Source organism: Anthonomus grandis, chromosome 14 (genome assembly GCF_022605725.1).
Source record: "Anthonomus grandis grandis chromosome 14, icAntGran1.3, whole genome shotgun sequence".
NCBI lineage: Eukaryota > Metazoa > Arthropoda > Insecta > Coleoptera > Curculionidae > Anthonomus > Anthonomus grandis.
Window position 1 is genome coordinate 5,196,257 of NC_065559.1, and position 16,609 is coordinate 5,212,865.

Here is a 16,609-nt window from a genome sequence, read left to right on the forward strand (position 1 = left end):
GGAGTCGAGAGGAGGCTCGTTTGCAAAAGCTCATGCAAGAATGTTTGGAAGAAGACGATGAGGAGCCAAAGAGTGATTTTGAGGACCAAGAAGATGATGGAGAAGAAGACAATTTAGAAAGGCATGATTTGGATAGTGATACCGAACAAGAAACTTCGGAGACGAAAGCCACTGATGAAGTCGCTAGGGGATATTACCCTGTGTTTATTGGCAAGAATGGAACTGAGTGGGCCAAACATATGACGAAAAGAAATGTGAAAACCAGGGCGGAGAACTTGATAAAGCATCTTCCAGGGGTAAAAAGACCTAAAAAGAGAAATTGACATTTGGAAACTTTTTTTACAGACGAAGTACTGAATTCGATAGTCGAAAATACAAACAGACATATTGCCATGAGTAGAGGCACTTACCAACGTGAAAGAGATGCAAAAGACATGGACATATTAGAAACACAAGCACTGATTGGATTGCTTTATTTATCTGGGGTATTGAAATCTAATCGACCTAATATTGAGGAAATATGGCACAGAATGGTACTGGCGTCGAGCTTTTTTGACTAACGATGTCCCAATGTCAATTTCGATTTCTGCTAGATCATTTACCTTTTGATGATTTGGCAACTAGAGACGAACGAAAACAGACTGACAAACTAGCCACCATCCGGACAGTGTTTGATACAGTTGTTGCGGTAACTTTGATTCAGCCTATACACCTTTTGAATAGCTAACAATAGACGAGAAGCTAGAAGCATTTCGGGGGCGTTGCAACTTTAGGGAGTATATACCTAGCAAACCCAATAAATATGGGCTAAAAATATTTGCTATGGTAGACGCCAAGACTTTCTACACCTTCAACATGGAGGTTTACGTAGGAAAGCAGCCTGAGGGTCCATTCCAAGCGAGCAATTCTCCCACTGCAGTGGTGCAGAGATTGTGCCAATCAATAAAAGGAACCTGTCGTAATATTACAGTTGACAACTGGTTTACCAGTATGGAGCTACTCAATTCCCTTCAGTCCGATTTCAAGCTAACTTTATTAGGTACAGTTAGAAAAAACAAAAGGGAATTGCCACCTGAATTTTCGAATCCTTTGGGTCGTCCACTTTTATCGTCCATGTTCGCCTTTCGTCATAACTGTACTTCTAGTATCATATACACCAAAAAAGAAAAAAAACGTGCTGCTTTTATCAAGTATGCATTTTGACGATAAAATAGATGCTTCTACTGGAAAAACAGATATGATATTGGACTACAACTCATCTAAAGGAGGTGTTGACTGTGTGGACAAGCTATGTGCGTCTTATAACCACAGCATAAAGAAACCAGCAGTCTCACTCCGCTCGAAAATGTAAGCGAACTAATAGCATCCTTAGCCATGCCGCAGCCATGTTCTCCGGATGCCGAGCTCACTGTTTATCGAACTGTGTTCATAGGTGTATCGCCTAGTTCAGCGCCGTACTTAGTGACTATTTTGATAGCGTTTTTACAAAGCGTAGCGTTTTTTATAAAAACTTTTGTATTAAAAGAGGGGTATGTCAAAAATTATTAATGAAGCAAAATAATTGACTTTGCCAAAGTTTTTAATAGCTGCAAATTTGGCTGTATGGCTTAAATAACATAATTAAGCATCAGTTAAAGTTGCAGCAATGTAATATTTTTTTTTTTTTGGATTTTTAAGGACATTATTTATAATTCTGCCATTTTAACAGTGTTGCCATATTTAAAAGAGTTGCAAAATTGTATACTTTTACTTTAGTTGGTACTTAATAATATAACAAAAATTCGCAGATGTTAGAATTGTTTTGAATTGTTGCCAACTATTTGTCTTTATTTATTGGCCTAAGAGTCTATTTGTTTTGAAATATTACTTTATTTGTATAATTAGTTATCCTTAAACTACTATGTAGTCAGATGTTAATCTAAAAGCGTTACTATACAGGGTGTTAATTAAGTATGTACCATAAATTTTTTACCAGGCGATTGTTTAAGTAATTTTAAGACAAAAAGTTCATATGAACATAGGTCCGCAAGTTCTCTGGCGGTGTTATTTATAACATTAAGGAGCTAATTTACCCCTAACATGATTAAATTTATTAGGTTCAGTGTAATCTCGACCGGGACCTGAAGAAATATTTGTGGCAAAAAAATTGGGGCACCTGAATTTTGTGCCATTTTTAATATCTTATTTGATTTACTCAAATACAAATACAACTTTTTCGTATCTCGCTTATTTTTCGAGAAAAAAAGTCCACTTAATTGCATATCCCTGGATCACACAAGGAATTTGGGAAAAAGTTTCATTTGGAATTTATTATTAACTAAGCAAGATACAAAAAAAATTCAAGAGACAGAAAAGTTTTATTTGTATAATCCACAGAACATAATAAAAATTGCACAAAAATCAGTGGCATATATTTTAGTTGTTGTTAAATTTTAACACCCTGTATATTGAGAACGAAGAATTTCTGGACATATGTTTATATGAACTTTTTGTTTTAAAATTACTCAAAGAATGGTCTCTTAAAGTTATGGTTCATACCTAATTAACTTCCTGCACGTATTCTTTTATATCGTCGTTGTTAGATGTAGAAATGCGATGTTTATTTTTGTTTAAATATTTTGTTAATGTATGAACATTATTTATATTAAAAAATCAATATTTGTATTATGTAGGTATTTTTATTTTACAAGATAATAACATCTAAAAAAATGTTTAAGTCCGGCTCTAGCCAAGGCAAAAGCCGCGTGGACCGTAGCGAGTGTCAGCGGCATCCCTACTATAAGCAAAAATCCCTCGCCTGCGTTAGTACACATGCACCGAACTCGCTTATTCAAGCCAATGTATTTTTATTGAAGTGCGACTGCTGGTTTCTTTATGCTGTGCTTATAACTATGCACGTAATACAAGAAGATTGCCCATGGTTGTGTTCTATTCGTTACTCAATGTATCGGGAATAAACTCTTTTGTTGTTCATTCAATGAATAATAATGAAAGTATACGACGAAGAAAGTTTTTGCGATCTTTGTCATTTCAATTAGTGGAGGGCTATATTCGCCGTCGAATGACGCAAACTATTCCTAAGGCTACGCAGTTGAGAATTAAAGAACTTTTCGGGACTGGAAACACCTACACCTGAGCCCCTACCAGCAGGACAACGTGGACGTTGCTCATACTGCGATAGAAAAAAAAATAGACGTTCTCGTTTTTTTTGTATTGAATGCCACAAATGTTTTTGTTTAGAGCATTCACTTGTTATTTGTCATAAATGCCGCTCAGAACGAAACACATTTTTATTTTTAATTTCTAGAAAGTTTTTATGTGTTGTTAAATGTTTATTTTAATTTTTTTGTAGCAATAAGTTTTGTTAAAATGCCAACATCAATGTATTCGATGAATAAAATCTTAAAATAAATAAAAATTAACTTTTATTGCCAATAATTTTTAGAAATATGCACATTTGAAGACTGCGGACTCTGAGTCCGCATGCGAGCGTCCTTTCCAAAATACTTAGCGCGAGCTCCGGAAGGTTAATAGACTAACTATATTGAGCAATATTCGATGACAAGGATTTGATGGGCTCTTTTAGAGTGAGATTTTGCATCACATCGAATTTAATTAAATAAAAAAAATTTAATTTAATTTAATTAAATTTCGAATTTATGAATGAAATGTTATATCTCCCCTTTCTATAAATCTATGATACTAACCTTCTTTAACAGCCACTTCATTCTCACTTTCTGGCAAAACATCTTGGGTAACTTCCTCAACTTCCTTATTGTTAGATGGTCCTTCTGATACATCACTCACAGGATTTGCCTTCATGACTTCTGAACTTCCAGAGGGTACGACCGCCTCAGAAACTCCTTCAACTTGAGTTGGATCGCATATATCTTGGATTTTATTATCCGCACTCTCCTCACAGATAACACGTTCAACTTCAGAAGTAGTTTCAATTACCGATTCAATGTTTTCAACTTGTTTTATCTCTACTGATTGGCTCGTCTCGGGAATATTTTCATCTGCTTCTGTAGAAGTACTTTCAATAATAATAGTTAGTTTATCACTATCCTCTGTTTCTACAGGGTTACCGGTGATCATTTCACTTATTTGTTCACTTGTCGCTTCATCTTTAGTTATCTTTATTTCACTGGCAAGTTCCCCTGCTGTTTCAGAAACAGGTTCTAAACAAGATTCTTCGTTAACTACCTCCATTTCCACAGATTCATTGGCCCCTATTGCTTCAGAAACAACTTCTGTCACAGGCTCTTCGAGACTAGACTCTTTAATTTCTGAAGATTCACATTTATCAGATTCTTCCTTTTTAACACATTCCTTGATCTTAGGTTCACTGATTTCTTCACTTGCTGTTTCAGCTGCACATTCTTCGTTAGTAGAAACTTCTTTTTCTAGCGATTCGTTGGTCGTAGGTTCACTTATTTTTTCACTAACTGCTTCTATTTCAGATGCTTTATTAGATTCATCAATTTCAGCAGGTTCGTCGGTATTTTTCTCTGGTGGTTCAACTTCACTCATTTTATCATCTGTTGTTGCAGGCAGAGTTTCAGTAGTAAATTTATCATTACTAGAATCTTTTATTTCAGAAACTGCACTGGTTGTAGGCTCACTTATTTGTTCAGGAACAGTTTCAGTTACAAGTGATTGTTTGTCCAGTTCATTTTTCTCTACGGATTCATCTTCTTTATCCTTTTCTTTGCATACTGTTGTCTCTGGCTCAGTTACTTCTGGGATCTCTTTGTCACAGCTCTGGAATTCAAATTTCTCCTCCTCTAATCTTTTAGAGTCTTCTTCTTCTGTCAACTTAACTTGATCTTCTTGGGCCACTGAGACGTTTTCAATTTTATTTTGATCTTCCAAATTACTATCCTGAGACATAACTTCTATAGAAGTATCTTGAACTAGTGGAGAAGCTTCCATAGGAACATCTGATTCGTCTAGTTTGCTTTGACCTTCCGATTCTTGAAGAACATCTTGTAAATCTGATGCCTCCAAGTCTTCTGAGTCAGCTAGATCACTTGAAGGACTTTTTTGAGGATCTTTTTCCTTATTTTCATCTGATTCCTCTAAGTCTTTTGAGTCAGCTGGATCATTTGGAAAACTGTTTTGAATATCTTCTTCCTTATTTTCATTTAATTCCTCCAAGTCTTTTGAATCAACTGGATCATTTGAAGGACTTTTTGGAGTATCTTTTTCCTTAATTTCATCTAATTCCTCCAAGCCTTTTGAGTCAGTTGGATCATTTGAAGGACTTTTTTGAGTATCTTTTTCCTTATTTTCATCTGAGTCCAGCTGACTTTCTGGCTGTTCATCAACTTCTAGAGTTTGCATGTTTTCACCTCCAATAGAAGTAGAAGCGCCACCTAGGTTTGTGCTTTCAGACGGTTCATTGGGCATTTCTTTACCTAAGCCCTGAGAATCTTTCCCAGTTTGTTCATTAGACTGAATATCTGCAACATCTTCACATTCAGCAGTTTCAACAATATTACTTACAGACCCAGAAGTAGTGCATTCGCTTTCTGTTTCAGGTTTACACATTACACTAGATTCAACAGATTCTTCAGCAACAGTTGGCTTCTCCACTATCTCTTCTGTTAACTCTTTGTTTTCTTCTTGAGGTTCTATGGAGTCTGCACCACATTGTTTTTCTGGTTCGCAACTTTCAGTTTGCTCATTAACAGAAATATCCTCAATTTTTGCTTCGTCATTGACTGTTGTCCCTTCATTTTCCTCGATTTCAGGAGCATCGGGTTTAGCTGCCTCATTACTTGCTGTAGGTTCTTCAGCACTTTCAGTCTGCTTATCTATTTCAGCTGAATCTTTAGCACCTTCCTCTTCAGTTTGTGTTAAACTTTCGCCAGCTTCTTTGCTTGCCTCTTCTTGCACAGTTTGTATAGGGCTTTGAATTATTTGAACATTGACTTGATCATCTTTAGTTTCATCTCCTGTATCTGAAGAATTCTCTTTTTCACTTTCCTGCAAAGCTTCAGTTGTCTGGTCATTTTCATTACCCAATTCAGATTCTTTTTGAGTACACTCAGTCACTTCAGTATCTTGTGATAAAGTGCTTTTTGCAGTCTCTACTATTTCTTTCTCAACTTTGGACTCAAGGTGCTCAGTTAATGGTTCAGTCTCAGAACTATCATTAATTTTTGAAGCGTTCTCAGGAGTTTTGTCTTCTTTAACTTCATCAGTGTTTTCGGTTGCCTCTGTTAAGCTAGACACCTCATTATCGGCCTTTTCCTCCAAGAAATCCTCGAATTCTTCTAACGACACTGAAAAAAAAATACTTAGAAAATATTTTGCCAGCACCTAAACTTACTAATACCTTTTTCTGTGCTTTTTTCCTCAGATTTACCAGGTAAATTAAAAGGAGGTGCAGTCTCTCCCAGTAGAGTTTCTAAGTCGTTTACTAAATCATCGACGTTCTCCTCCACTTTTTCAGATTGGGTCATGGACATCAGCATCAATTCTGCTTCGCTATCGTAAGATACAGAAACTTTGTCGAGTTCGTCGGCGTTTTTTTTGTCGGGTTTTGGCTCAGAAGGATTCATTTCTGATGTGCTACTAATTGGGTCATCAGATACTGTAAAAGAGAAAATTGATTTCAGTGATCATAATCAATATATTTGATTTTTAAGAGATACTTCAGAGTGATATGATTCTACATCTTCACTATTACATTAAAAACAATATTTATGGCCTTATTTTCAGGGATATACTTAAAACATGATGACTACACTGAATATTATGATTGTATGAGCATAGACTTTAATTAAATGAAGGAATATTTTGTTTCCATGGATTTACTGCTATGATTTGGTGAAAATATTTTTTATACATTGACTGGCTCAAGTAAGAAAAATGTTCTTATTCTCTTATTTGCCTTTGTATATCTAATATTCATTGGACACAGGGAAGTATTCAGTGGGGTATTCTAATATATGTAATACCTATATACCTATCGATTTAAGACATTGTATTAGCTAATATTGTTCATTTATACTGCGACAGAAATTTCATTATTTGCACAAAGAAAATCCAAAAATTATCATCAAATAATTTAATAATATTATTGGGAGAGTTTAAATAAAATTCTGTTGTCTTGCTGTCAAACCCTTAATTAGAATCCACAAAAAAAATTATTTTAACAGGAAAACCCCCTTCTAAAGATATGTAATAACTTTTTATTGCTGTTAGTATTATTGACTTATTAACAGTCTTCCATACAATACAATTGGCTTATACTATAAATATATTGTTGTTCACATTGCTTAGCCTGCAAAGAAAAATGGCTGTAGATTTTATAAGCCAAAGTTTTATGCTCAAGATTGGATTTGCCATATTTATGCCATTGCACAGTCAAATCACAAAACAAATTTACCACTAACTGAAACTTTACTCTTGACACATGTTTCTTTAACAACATTAACATCTTCTGGAGAAGACTAAAACTCAAATTCAAAATATGCTTTAGTATCATAAATACATGGAATTTGTTGATAAAGCTTTTTAAATTATAAAATAGGGACATAAATCGACATATTACTATCACATTTTTAAATTTTCTTTTACCTCCTATACACACAAGAAGGCCAATTCAATTTTATCTTGAGAATATCTGTACCAACTTGACCAGAAATGCTCCTTTATACCGAGCCTCTTCATGGTTCAACACAGTAAATAGTGAGAATAACATTGACCTTTTTAATGGCTCTACTACTGCTTTAAAAATAAAGGTGATGTGAGCATTATCTTCTGCAGCATAAATTATTGGTTCTCAATTGATTACAGTTAATTCATTAAAAATCTTGATTTGAGGTGAGCTGGAGGTGTTTTGGGTGCTTTGGGTCAGTTTTTTCTTTCTATTGTACTCTTCATGGGTTTACTCTTGTTATGTACATAGTTTGTTAGTTGAGTTGTATTTTTTTGTTACCATATTCCTCATAATTGTCTTTTGTATTGGGATTTTCCTGTTGGACAATAAATGAATAAAAAAACAGAATAAAAAAAAAAATACACAATAAAATTCAACATGAAATGAATTAAAATTTTATTAGAGTAACATCACAAAATCTAACCTTTACATCTTTACTAAAAACCAATTATATCCTATTGGCCTGTCACCAATTATCTTCAAAAAACTAAAACCACTTGCTTTTAAGAAATTCTGCTAAGGACTTTTTAAAGCGAGGAGGACTTTTAAAGGCTTTTGTGCAATTTAGAAGATTAAAAATTGTTATGCTCAAGTACATAAGGGAATTCCATGTTAGCTCACTTTTCGAAATGGGCATTGGAATATTGTAGTTTTGTCTGCTATTATAATGTTTTAAAGAGCCATTATTTTCAAGATAAGTCTTACATTTTTTATATATTAGCCAAGCAGACTCAACAATAAATAAGGAACAAAAGGTAAGTATCTTTAAATTTTTAAATAGGGATCAATATAAGTCCCGAGGAGTTTTATTTATTTCCAATTCTTTGTTGTGTATCATTAACTGGTCTGAACATATAAACTTAAAACTTAACGATGTAGTCTTATCTATATTTAAAGACAACAGATTAGCATCACATCACTTTTTAACCATTAATAAATCTTCAGAAATTCCTCTTCTAAATCTAAAGACTCACCAGGTCATTTGAGCCGCTCAGAGGAAAAGTGGTATATGTCAGTATTTTTTAATTTTTGAGTTATACCATTAATTATGTTTCTACTGGTCTAATATATTTAGTCGAAAACTGGTAGTCAAAATTTTAACTTAGCTAAGATAAGAGCTTCCTAACGTTATTCCTCTCAATATAATGGATTCGTTCGCTGGAATAGTGGTATAAGTCAAGGCACCCCGCTGTTCCGATGTCGCGCCAGGTCCTATTAAACTCGCTTTTTCTTGTTTAGTCAGGTTTTTTTAGTGTTATGGTACGTAAGTGTGTAGATCAGTGATAGAACTTCCTCAGTGGATTTCCCCGATTCAGCATCAGTTCTTCCTGGACTTACTGACAAAAGAAGATGCTGTTGACAGTGGTCCATTATCCGATTCTGATGAAGATTAATTTGTTTAATAACTTGTTCTTACTCTCCTTACTGTAAGTTTAGTATGTAAGATAAGTAGTAGTAATGTTTTGCTTTTCAAGCTCTATATTTTTTGAACACTTTTATCAGTAATAGATATCATAGTAAACATACTACAGCTATTATTTTTCTTTGGTTCATCAGTTTTGTGAAATTTGGTTAACTTTTATGAGGAAAAGTGATATAACTCTCCAAGTTATACCACTTTTCCGCTATGTTTTTGAAAAAAACTTACTGGAAGAATGACATTGGGCGGCAAAAACGTAATTAATGGGCGCAATCAGTAAAAATGTTTACCATATGAAATTTTAATACAGGGTTCTTCACTTGGTTTTTTCTGAAAAATAATTTCTGCATTTATAGATAGTAGGAATCATTGCTGTTATTTTCTGGGAAATGTTAACTTATATGCTCTGACCAATTCAATTGATTGTGAATGATTAATCCTAAATATTTGACTTTTTGGACTTCATTAAGGCTTAAGTTATAAATCTTTATATTTAGTTCTGGTATGTCCCTATTCTTTTGTTTAAATATTATAAAATTTGTTTTTTGAAAATTAATTTTTAGTTTATTATAATAGAGCCAATTTAAATATAGTCTTAAGCCTTGATTTATAGTTTCTACTAATGATTTCATGCAGTCACCTGTATATAATAATAGTGCAACGCTCAACCCATAACTAGAAAGCTTACCAAGCAGTATTCCATGGTTGACACAGTCAAAGGCTTTAGAGAAGACACAGAATGACTGACCATCATTTAAGCTCAAATACAATCATTCATGCTAGTGCACTCTCAAAAACCACATTGATGTTCACTTAATATGTTGTTTTTAGGTAGGAAACTACCATTCTTACTTCGACCAGTTTCTCAATAACCTTAGACAGACAGGGCAAAAGTGAAATAAATAATAATAAAAAATTGTTGGATACAGATATTATGAGGATGTGATAGATCTATTTGAGGGTTTATTTGATTTTTAAGTCTTGCTGCTACTGAGCAGTAGAACTGATTAAGATTAGCTGCACTAATAAGAAATTCACCTGACTTTGAAGAATTACCCCTCATTAATAATACTTCAGTTTTCTTTTGATTTATTAAAGTTGCTTAGCATTTCATTTTATTCAGAAGGATCTGATTTGTTTTATGTATTTTATTTTATAAGATTAAGAAAGTTTATACTTATGCTTAATAAGTTTGATAATCTCAGGTAAACCACACTGGGTATTTTCTATTTTTTTTATGTGACTTAGGTAGTAATCTATGAAAATTTTTATATGTTTTAGATGTTCCCAATCTTTCAATGTCTAGGACCTTTAGGGAAAATGCCTAAACATGGATTGGTGAGAGTCAACTGGAACCAAAGGATTTTTGGCTCAAACAACTCTAATGTCATCAAAAGATGCAATAAAAAAATCCAAATGTACACCATTACTGTTTTTGATTTGGTTTATCTGGAATAAATTGTTAAAAGAAATAAATCACACATGCATATTTATACAGTTGCTACTGAACATAGGACTTACATAACTAGAGGTGTGGAAGTTGCATATAATAGTTTTGTCTACCTTAAGGTTTACCTGAATTTTTTTAAAAAAAAAACATTCATTTAAATTACCACCATTAAGGAAGCAAATACACTAAAATGACATAGTTATTATATTATCAGAATAAGTTGGCAATTCTAGGCCATGTGAAGAATGAGTTACCGCTATCGCTACCAACCCTTGATTCTTTGGCTGAGGTGTTAAATGGTTCACTTTCAAGTGGGTCCTTTCCACATTTTCTCAAGGATGCCTTGATTATACCATTATTTAAGGGTGGAAACTATGATGACCCATCAAATTTCAGACCCATAGCCCTGCATCCCACGCTTGGCAAGCTTGTAGAAAGATTGGTAAAAACTAGTATGATGGAATTTCTGAAACGGCATAATGTTCTTAACCATCAGCAATTTGGATTCTGGACGAAACTGGGTACATCTGATGCTATTTTCAATTTTTTGGAGAGTCTGTACATGGGGTTGAACGCTGGGGAGAGTGCGGCGGCGGTGTTCTGTGACTTATCTAAGGCGTTTGACTGTGTAAGTCACAGAATACTGCTGCAGAAGCTAGAAACCTATGGATTCAGAGGAATTGCTCTCGACTGGTTTTGTTCTTACCTATCTGGAAGAATACAAAGGGTATTCTTTGACAATGATATGTCATCCCGTCTGGATATGGATGCTGGTGTACCCCAGGGTTCTGTTCTTGGACCAATATTGTTCCTGCTATATGTCAATGATATCTCTCAAATTCCAATTAGGGGCAAATTTACTATCTTTGCGGATGCTACAACATTACTTTGGCATGACACTGACACCAAGAGATTAAGGAATATCATTGATGAAGATTTAATTCTTGTAAAGTCATGGTGTGAATCTAATAGATTAACTTTTAATATTTCTAAAACTAATATTTTAACTTTTAAATGTGACCTTGGAACTGTCACTTTGCAAAATGAAACAATAAGTCCTTCTGAAACATGCAAATTTTTGGGCCTGACGATTGATAAGCAATTAAAATTTGGAAATCATATCTCCTCTTTAATAGGGAAGTTATCATCTAACTGTTATGCTATTAGAGTAATAACACATTCTCTGGGACTTGATGTGGCCAAAATTGCCTACCATGCTCTTATTGAGTCTCATCTGAGATACGGTATTGTGTTTTGGGGTGTGTGCTCTCAGTATTTGTTCAGCTCTCTATTTATTTTGCAAAAAAAGAGCCATCATACGCTACATGTGTGCAGCTCCCTTTCGTAGCCCCTGTAGGCCATTATTTTTAAAACACTCTGTCCTGACATTGCCATGCCTTTTTATTTTAGAGACTGTTTGTCTTATCCACAAAAAATATCGCCATCAGCTTGGCCCCCCCTCCTCGGGTTACAATCTCCGAACAACCTTCTCTTTACCTCTGCCTATCCCAAAAAGTGAGCAGATTAAGTCCTCTTTTGTGTACGGGGGCAAAAGGCTTTTTAACCACCTACCCCTTTATATAAGGCTAATAAATTGTGAAAAACGTTTTAGGGAAAATATAAAGAAACTTTTGCTTGCTAAAGCATTTTATTCTCTAGACGAGTTTTTAAATACAATTTTTTGACAGTGAAGAGTTTTGCGCAGCATAATGTGAATTCTTACTACCCTTTCTTTGGGTGTGTTTCATATTCTATGTATGTAAGAATTGTTAAAATTTTTATATTTTTGTAAAAGATTGTGTTGTCAACTATCTTTAAGGTTTTATATAATGCTTTGCTAACAACAGATGATGTTACATAACAATAAAGCTATTTTTGACTTTTGACTTTTATTGACTTTGAGTATTAAGTACTTTTATTGTAAATCACTTTTACTTTATTGTATCTATTAAATTATCTTCTAGGCATCTGCTTAGAGCAAAGGTTATACATAGTGGATATCATTTATATTGTTGTATCTTTTATTAATGTGTTTATGGTGTATGTAATTTTATGTATTTTCTTTATATGCATAATTAAAAAATTAATTTGACTTTTTGCACTACCTAGTTTTGTGATTTTTTATCTATTTTGGTCCAAACTTTTATTTGGCCAACTTTTGGCTGCTGTAATATTAAAATGTTTATTTTTTGATGCTGTTTTGATGATGTTACGTGTTATCGACAAATAAAGGAAATTTTATAAAAATTAAGGGAGTATTAAGGAAATTTGAATTGGAGGTAAGACATGCAGTCAGTTAAGGTGTGTCTTGAAAAATTCATCCATTATCCCAAAGATGCTGGACATACACTTTTATAAAAGGTAAAAAACACGAAATCTACAGCATCACAAATACATTTAATAAAATTATGAAGGTTACATGTTTCGCTCGACGCTTATGATGCTCTAGTCGAGCGAAACATGTAACCTTTGTAATTTTATTAAATGTATTTGTGATGCTGTAGATTTCGTGTTTTTTACCTTTTATAAAAGTTAAGGTGTGTATTATTTAGGTGTAGTGTTAGAGGATCATCAATGACATTGACAACTGACATCAATGTCATTGCACCTAACATAAAAGTCTTATCTTATGCAGATGATACAAATGCCTTGATTGAAGATAAGAACTTGGAGACTATTGTAGCATTGACTGAAAGTGTATAATACCATAATTTTATGGTCTGAAAAAAACTAGTTATTCCTCAATAAGGATAAAACTCATTTTGTTTGTTTTTCATGAAGTAGGCAGGCAGTAAATTATGTTATTTTATTTAAAGATATACAAGCGGAGTTACTTTCATCAAGCAGTTCTTAACTATTGGGCATTACTTTTGGCCATGATCAACAATGGAATTCTCATGTAGATATTCTTTGCAACAAATTAAAAAGTTGTTGCTATGCGTTAACGTTTCATTCACAGCATTGTGGTAAAGCAGCTCTTTTAACTTTATATTATGCCAATTATCATTCCTTCATGCAATATGGGATTCTGACCTGGGACCGAGTCCTCTAGCTTTAAGGGTATTTCTTATTTGGAATATTAAATTTAGAGACTCATGCAGGGCAAATCTATATTTTTAAGAAAAGGCTCAAAAATTTCCTGGTCGAGAAAAGCTCATATGCAAAGCAAATGTTCATATTAGTGGATAATTTTCTAGAACTATGTAATTAGTTGTATTTGTAAATTGGAACTAATTTATATGTATGTAAGATATATGTGTATGTATGTGTGCTTTGTATAGAGGAAATAAATGGTATTATTATTATTAGTGTTATATGTTCTCATAAGGAAAAACTTATTTAATATTTCAATTATTGAATAAAAAGCATAATAAAATTAGTTTTTGTTAGAAAGGGTTAAGCATACATGGCCAATTGTAATGACTGAGATGCTGTAACTTTTGAGTTTTTTTCCAGTTTCATTATAGTGACATTTATAATAAGTAATACCTCAGCCCCCAATTGAGTAACATGTTCTTTCTGTTCAACACATCCTAAGCTCCTAACCAACGCTGTTTACCTATGTTTTACATCTGTAAACTAAAAAAAGTGCAAAAACCTAACATTGACTAGGGTCATTCAAGTTCAACTGGAATGATTAAAAAGTAGCATAGTGCTAGTTGTCAGTTCAGGGCCGCAAAAAAACTATAAAACATTTACCTGATGAATTTAATTTATTAAATGTACGGGCATCGGTCGACGACGTGGGTAAAGTATCGCTAGAGTCTCTTTTTTCCTCTTTATTTGTTGACAGAGGCTTGGGAGATTCAGAACCGCAGCTTGTTGAGGTTAACTCCTTTTCGTTGTCAGCCGCTTTCTCGCCGTCCATGGTGTTTTATATCCCATTTAACAATAGGCCTTGGCGAGATATCGGTTAAATTAAAACGAATTTAATCCACTATAAGCAGGTAAACGGCATTTTGTTTATGAAAATCGTAGATAACGCGAAATTGACGCCACTCCGGACGTAAAAAAAAATCAACAACCTCTCGTCGAACTTTTTGCGCAAGCGCATAAGACGCGTTCCCCAGAACGTAACGGAATGGAAAATTATGATGGCGGAAGGCAGGGGCGGATCTATGGGGGAACTAGGTGAACCCCTCCCCCCCCCTTCAAAAAGTTCTTGCAATAAGTGCAAAAAAATTATTGAAAGCTGAACCATTCGATTAGAAATAAGGGAATGACAGCACTTTGAGAATTCGGAAATTGTCACTTTTTGACCTCGTTTTTGAGGCCAAAAATGAGCATCAAAAAAGCCATATCTCGACTATCGTAAAAGCTACGACCTGGCGGATGGTCTCGTTAGATTCAGAACGACGAAACTAAGAGAAAACTGTTGGAATTTTCCCGATAGCTCCCATAGAAGTTGAGATATCGGCCTTCAAAGTTTGGGTTTTTTCATTTTTCGGGTATACCCCCCCGTTTGGATTTTTTTCAGAAAAATTTTTTTTTTCGAATTCGAACTAACTATACCAGCGGATTGTTCTCATCAAGTAGATCACGAAAATATCGGGTTATAACAAAATTCGATCAGAAATAAAGGAATCAGAGCACTTTGAAAATTCGGAAATTGTCACTTTTTGACCTCGTTTTTGAGGCCAAAAATGGGCATCAAAAATGTCATATCTCGGCTATGGTAAAAGCTACGATCTTGCGGATGGTCTCGTTAGATTCAGAACGACGAAACTAAGAGAAAACTGTTGGAATTTTCCCGATAGCTCCCATAGAAGTTGAGATATCGGCCTTCAAAGTTTGGGTTTTTTCATTTTTCGGGTATACCCCCCCGTTTGGATTTTTTTCAGAAAAATTTTTTTTTTTCGAATTCGAACTAAGTATACCAGCGGATTGTTCTCATCAAGTAGATCACGAAAATACCGGGTTATAATAAAATTCGATCAGAAATAAAGGAATCAGAGCACTTTGAAAATTCGGAAATTGTCACTTTTTGACCTCGTTTTTGAGGCCAAAAATGGGCATCAAAAATGTCATATCTCGGCTATGGTAAAAGCTACGATCTTGCGGATGGTCTCGTTAGATTCAGAACGACGAAACTAAGAGAAAACTGTTGGAATTTTCCCGATAGCTCCCATAGAAGTTGAGATATCGGCCTTCAAAGTTTGGGTTTTTTTCATTTTTCGGGTATACCCCCCCGTTTGGATTTTTTTCAGAAAAATTTTTTTTTTCGAATTCGAACTAACTATACCAGCGGATTGTTCTCATCAAGTAGATCACGAAAATACCGGGTTATAACAAAATTCGATCAGAAATAAGGGAATCAGAGCACTTTGAAAATTCGGAAATTGTCACTTTTTGACCTCGTTTTTGAGGCCAAAAATGGGCATCAAAAATGTCATATCTCGGCTATGGTAAAAGCTACGATCTTGCGGATGGTCTCGTTAGATTCAGAACGACGAAACTAAGAGAAAACTGTTGGAATTTTCCCAATAGCTCCCATAGAAGTTGAGATATCGGCCTTCAAAGTTTGGGTTTTTTCATTTTTCGGGTATACCCCCCCGTTTGGATTTTTTTCAGAAAATTTTTTTTTTTCGAATTCGAACTAACTATACCAGCGGATTGTTCTCATCAAGTAGATCACGAAAATACCGGGTTATAACAAAATTCGATCAGAAATAAGGGAATCAGAGCACTTTGAAAATTCGGAAATTGTCACTTTTTGACCTCGTTTTTGAGGCCAAAAATGGGCATCAAAAATGTCATATCTCGGCTATGGTAAAAGCTACGATCTTGCGGATGGTCTCGTTAGATTCAGAACGACGAAACTAAGAGAAAACTGTTGGAATTTTCCCAATAGCTCCCATAGAAGTTGAGATATCGGCCTTCAAAGTTTGGGTTTTTTCATTTTTCGGGTATACCCCCCCGTTTGGATTTTTTTCAGAAAAATTTTTTTTTTCGAATTCGAACTAACTATACCAGCGGATTGTTCTCATCAAGTAGATCACGAAAATACCGGGTTATAACAAAATTCGATCAGAAATAAGGGAATCAGAGCACTTTGAAAATTCGGAAA

At 34.3% G+C, this 16,609-nt stretch overlaps 1 protein-coding gene across 2 annotated transcripts in view; it reads right to left on the reverse strand.

Moving 5' to 3' along the window:
* Positions 1-14,575, reverse strand: part of LOC126744719 (microtubule-associated protein futsch-like) — a 96,707-nt gene extending 82,132 nt beyond the window's left edge. For both annotated transcript variants that reach the window (XM_050452257.1, XM_050452256.1), the window contains exons 1-3: positions 14,242-14,575; positions 6,344-6,601; positions 3,708-6,290 (exon numbers count right to left, since the gene is read on the reverse strand). In XM_050452257.1, coding sequence (XP_050308214.1) covers positions 3,708-6,290; positions 6,344-6,601; positions 14,242-14,410 — 3,010 coding nt within the window. In that variant the 5' untranslated portion in view covers positions 14,411-14,575. The remainder of the gene's footprint in view (positions 1-3,707; positions 6,291-6,343; positions 6,602-14,241) is intronic.
* Positions 14,576-16,609: the final 2,034 nt, after the last annotated feature.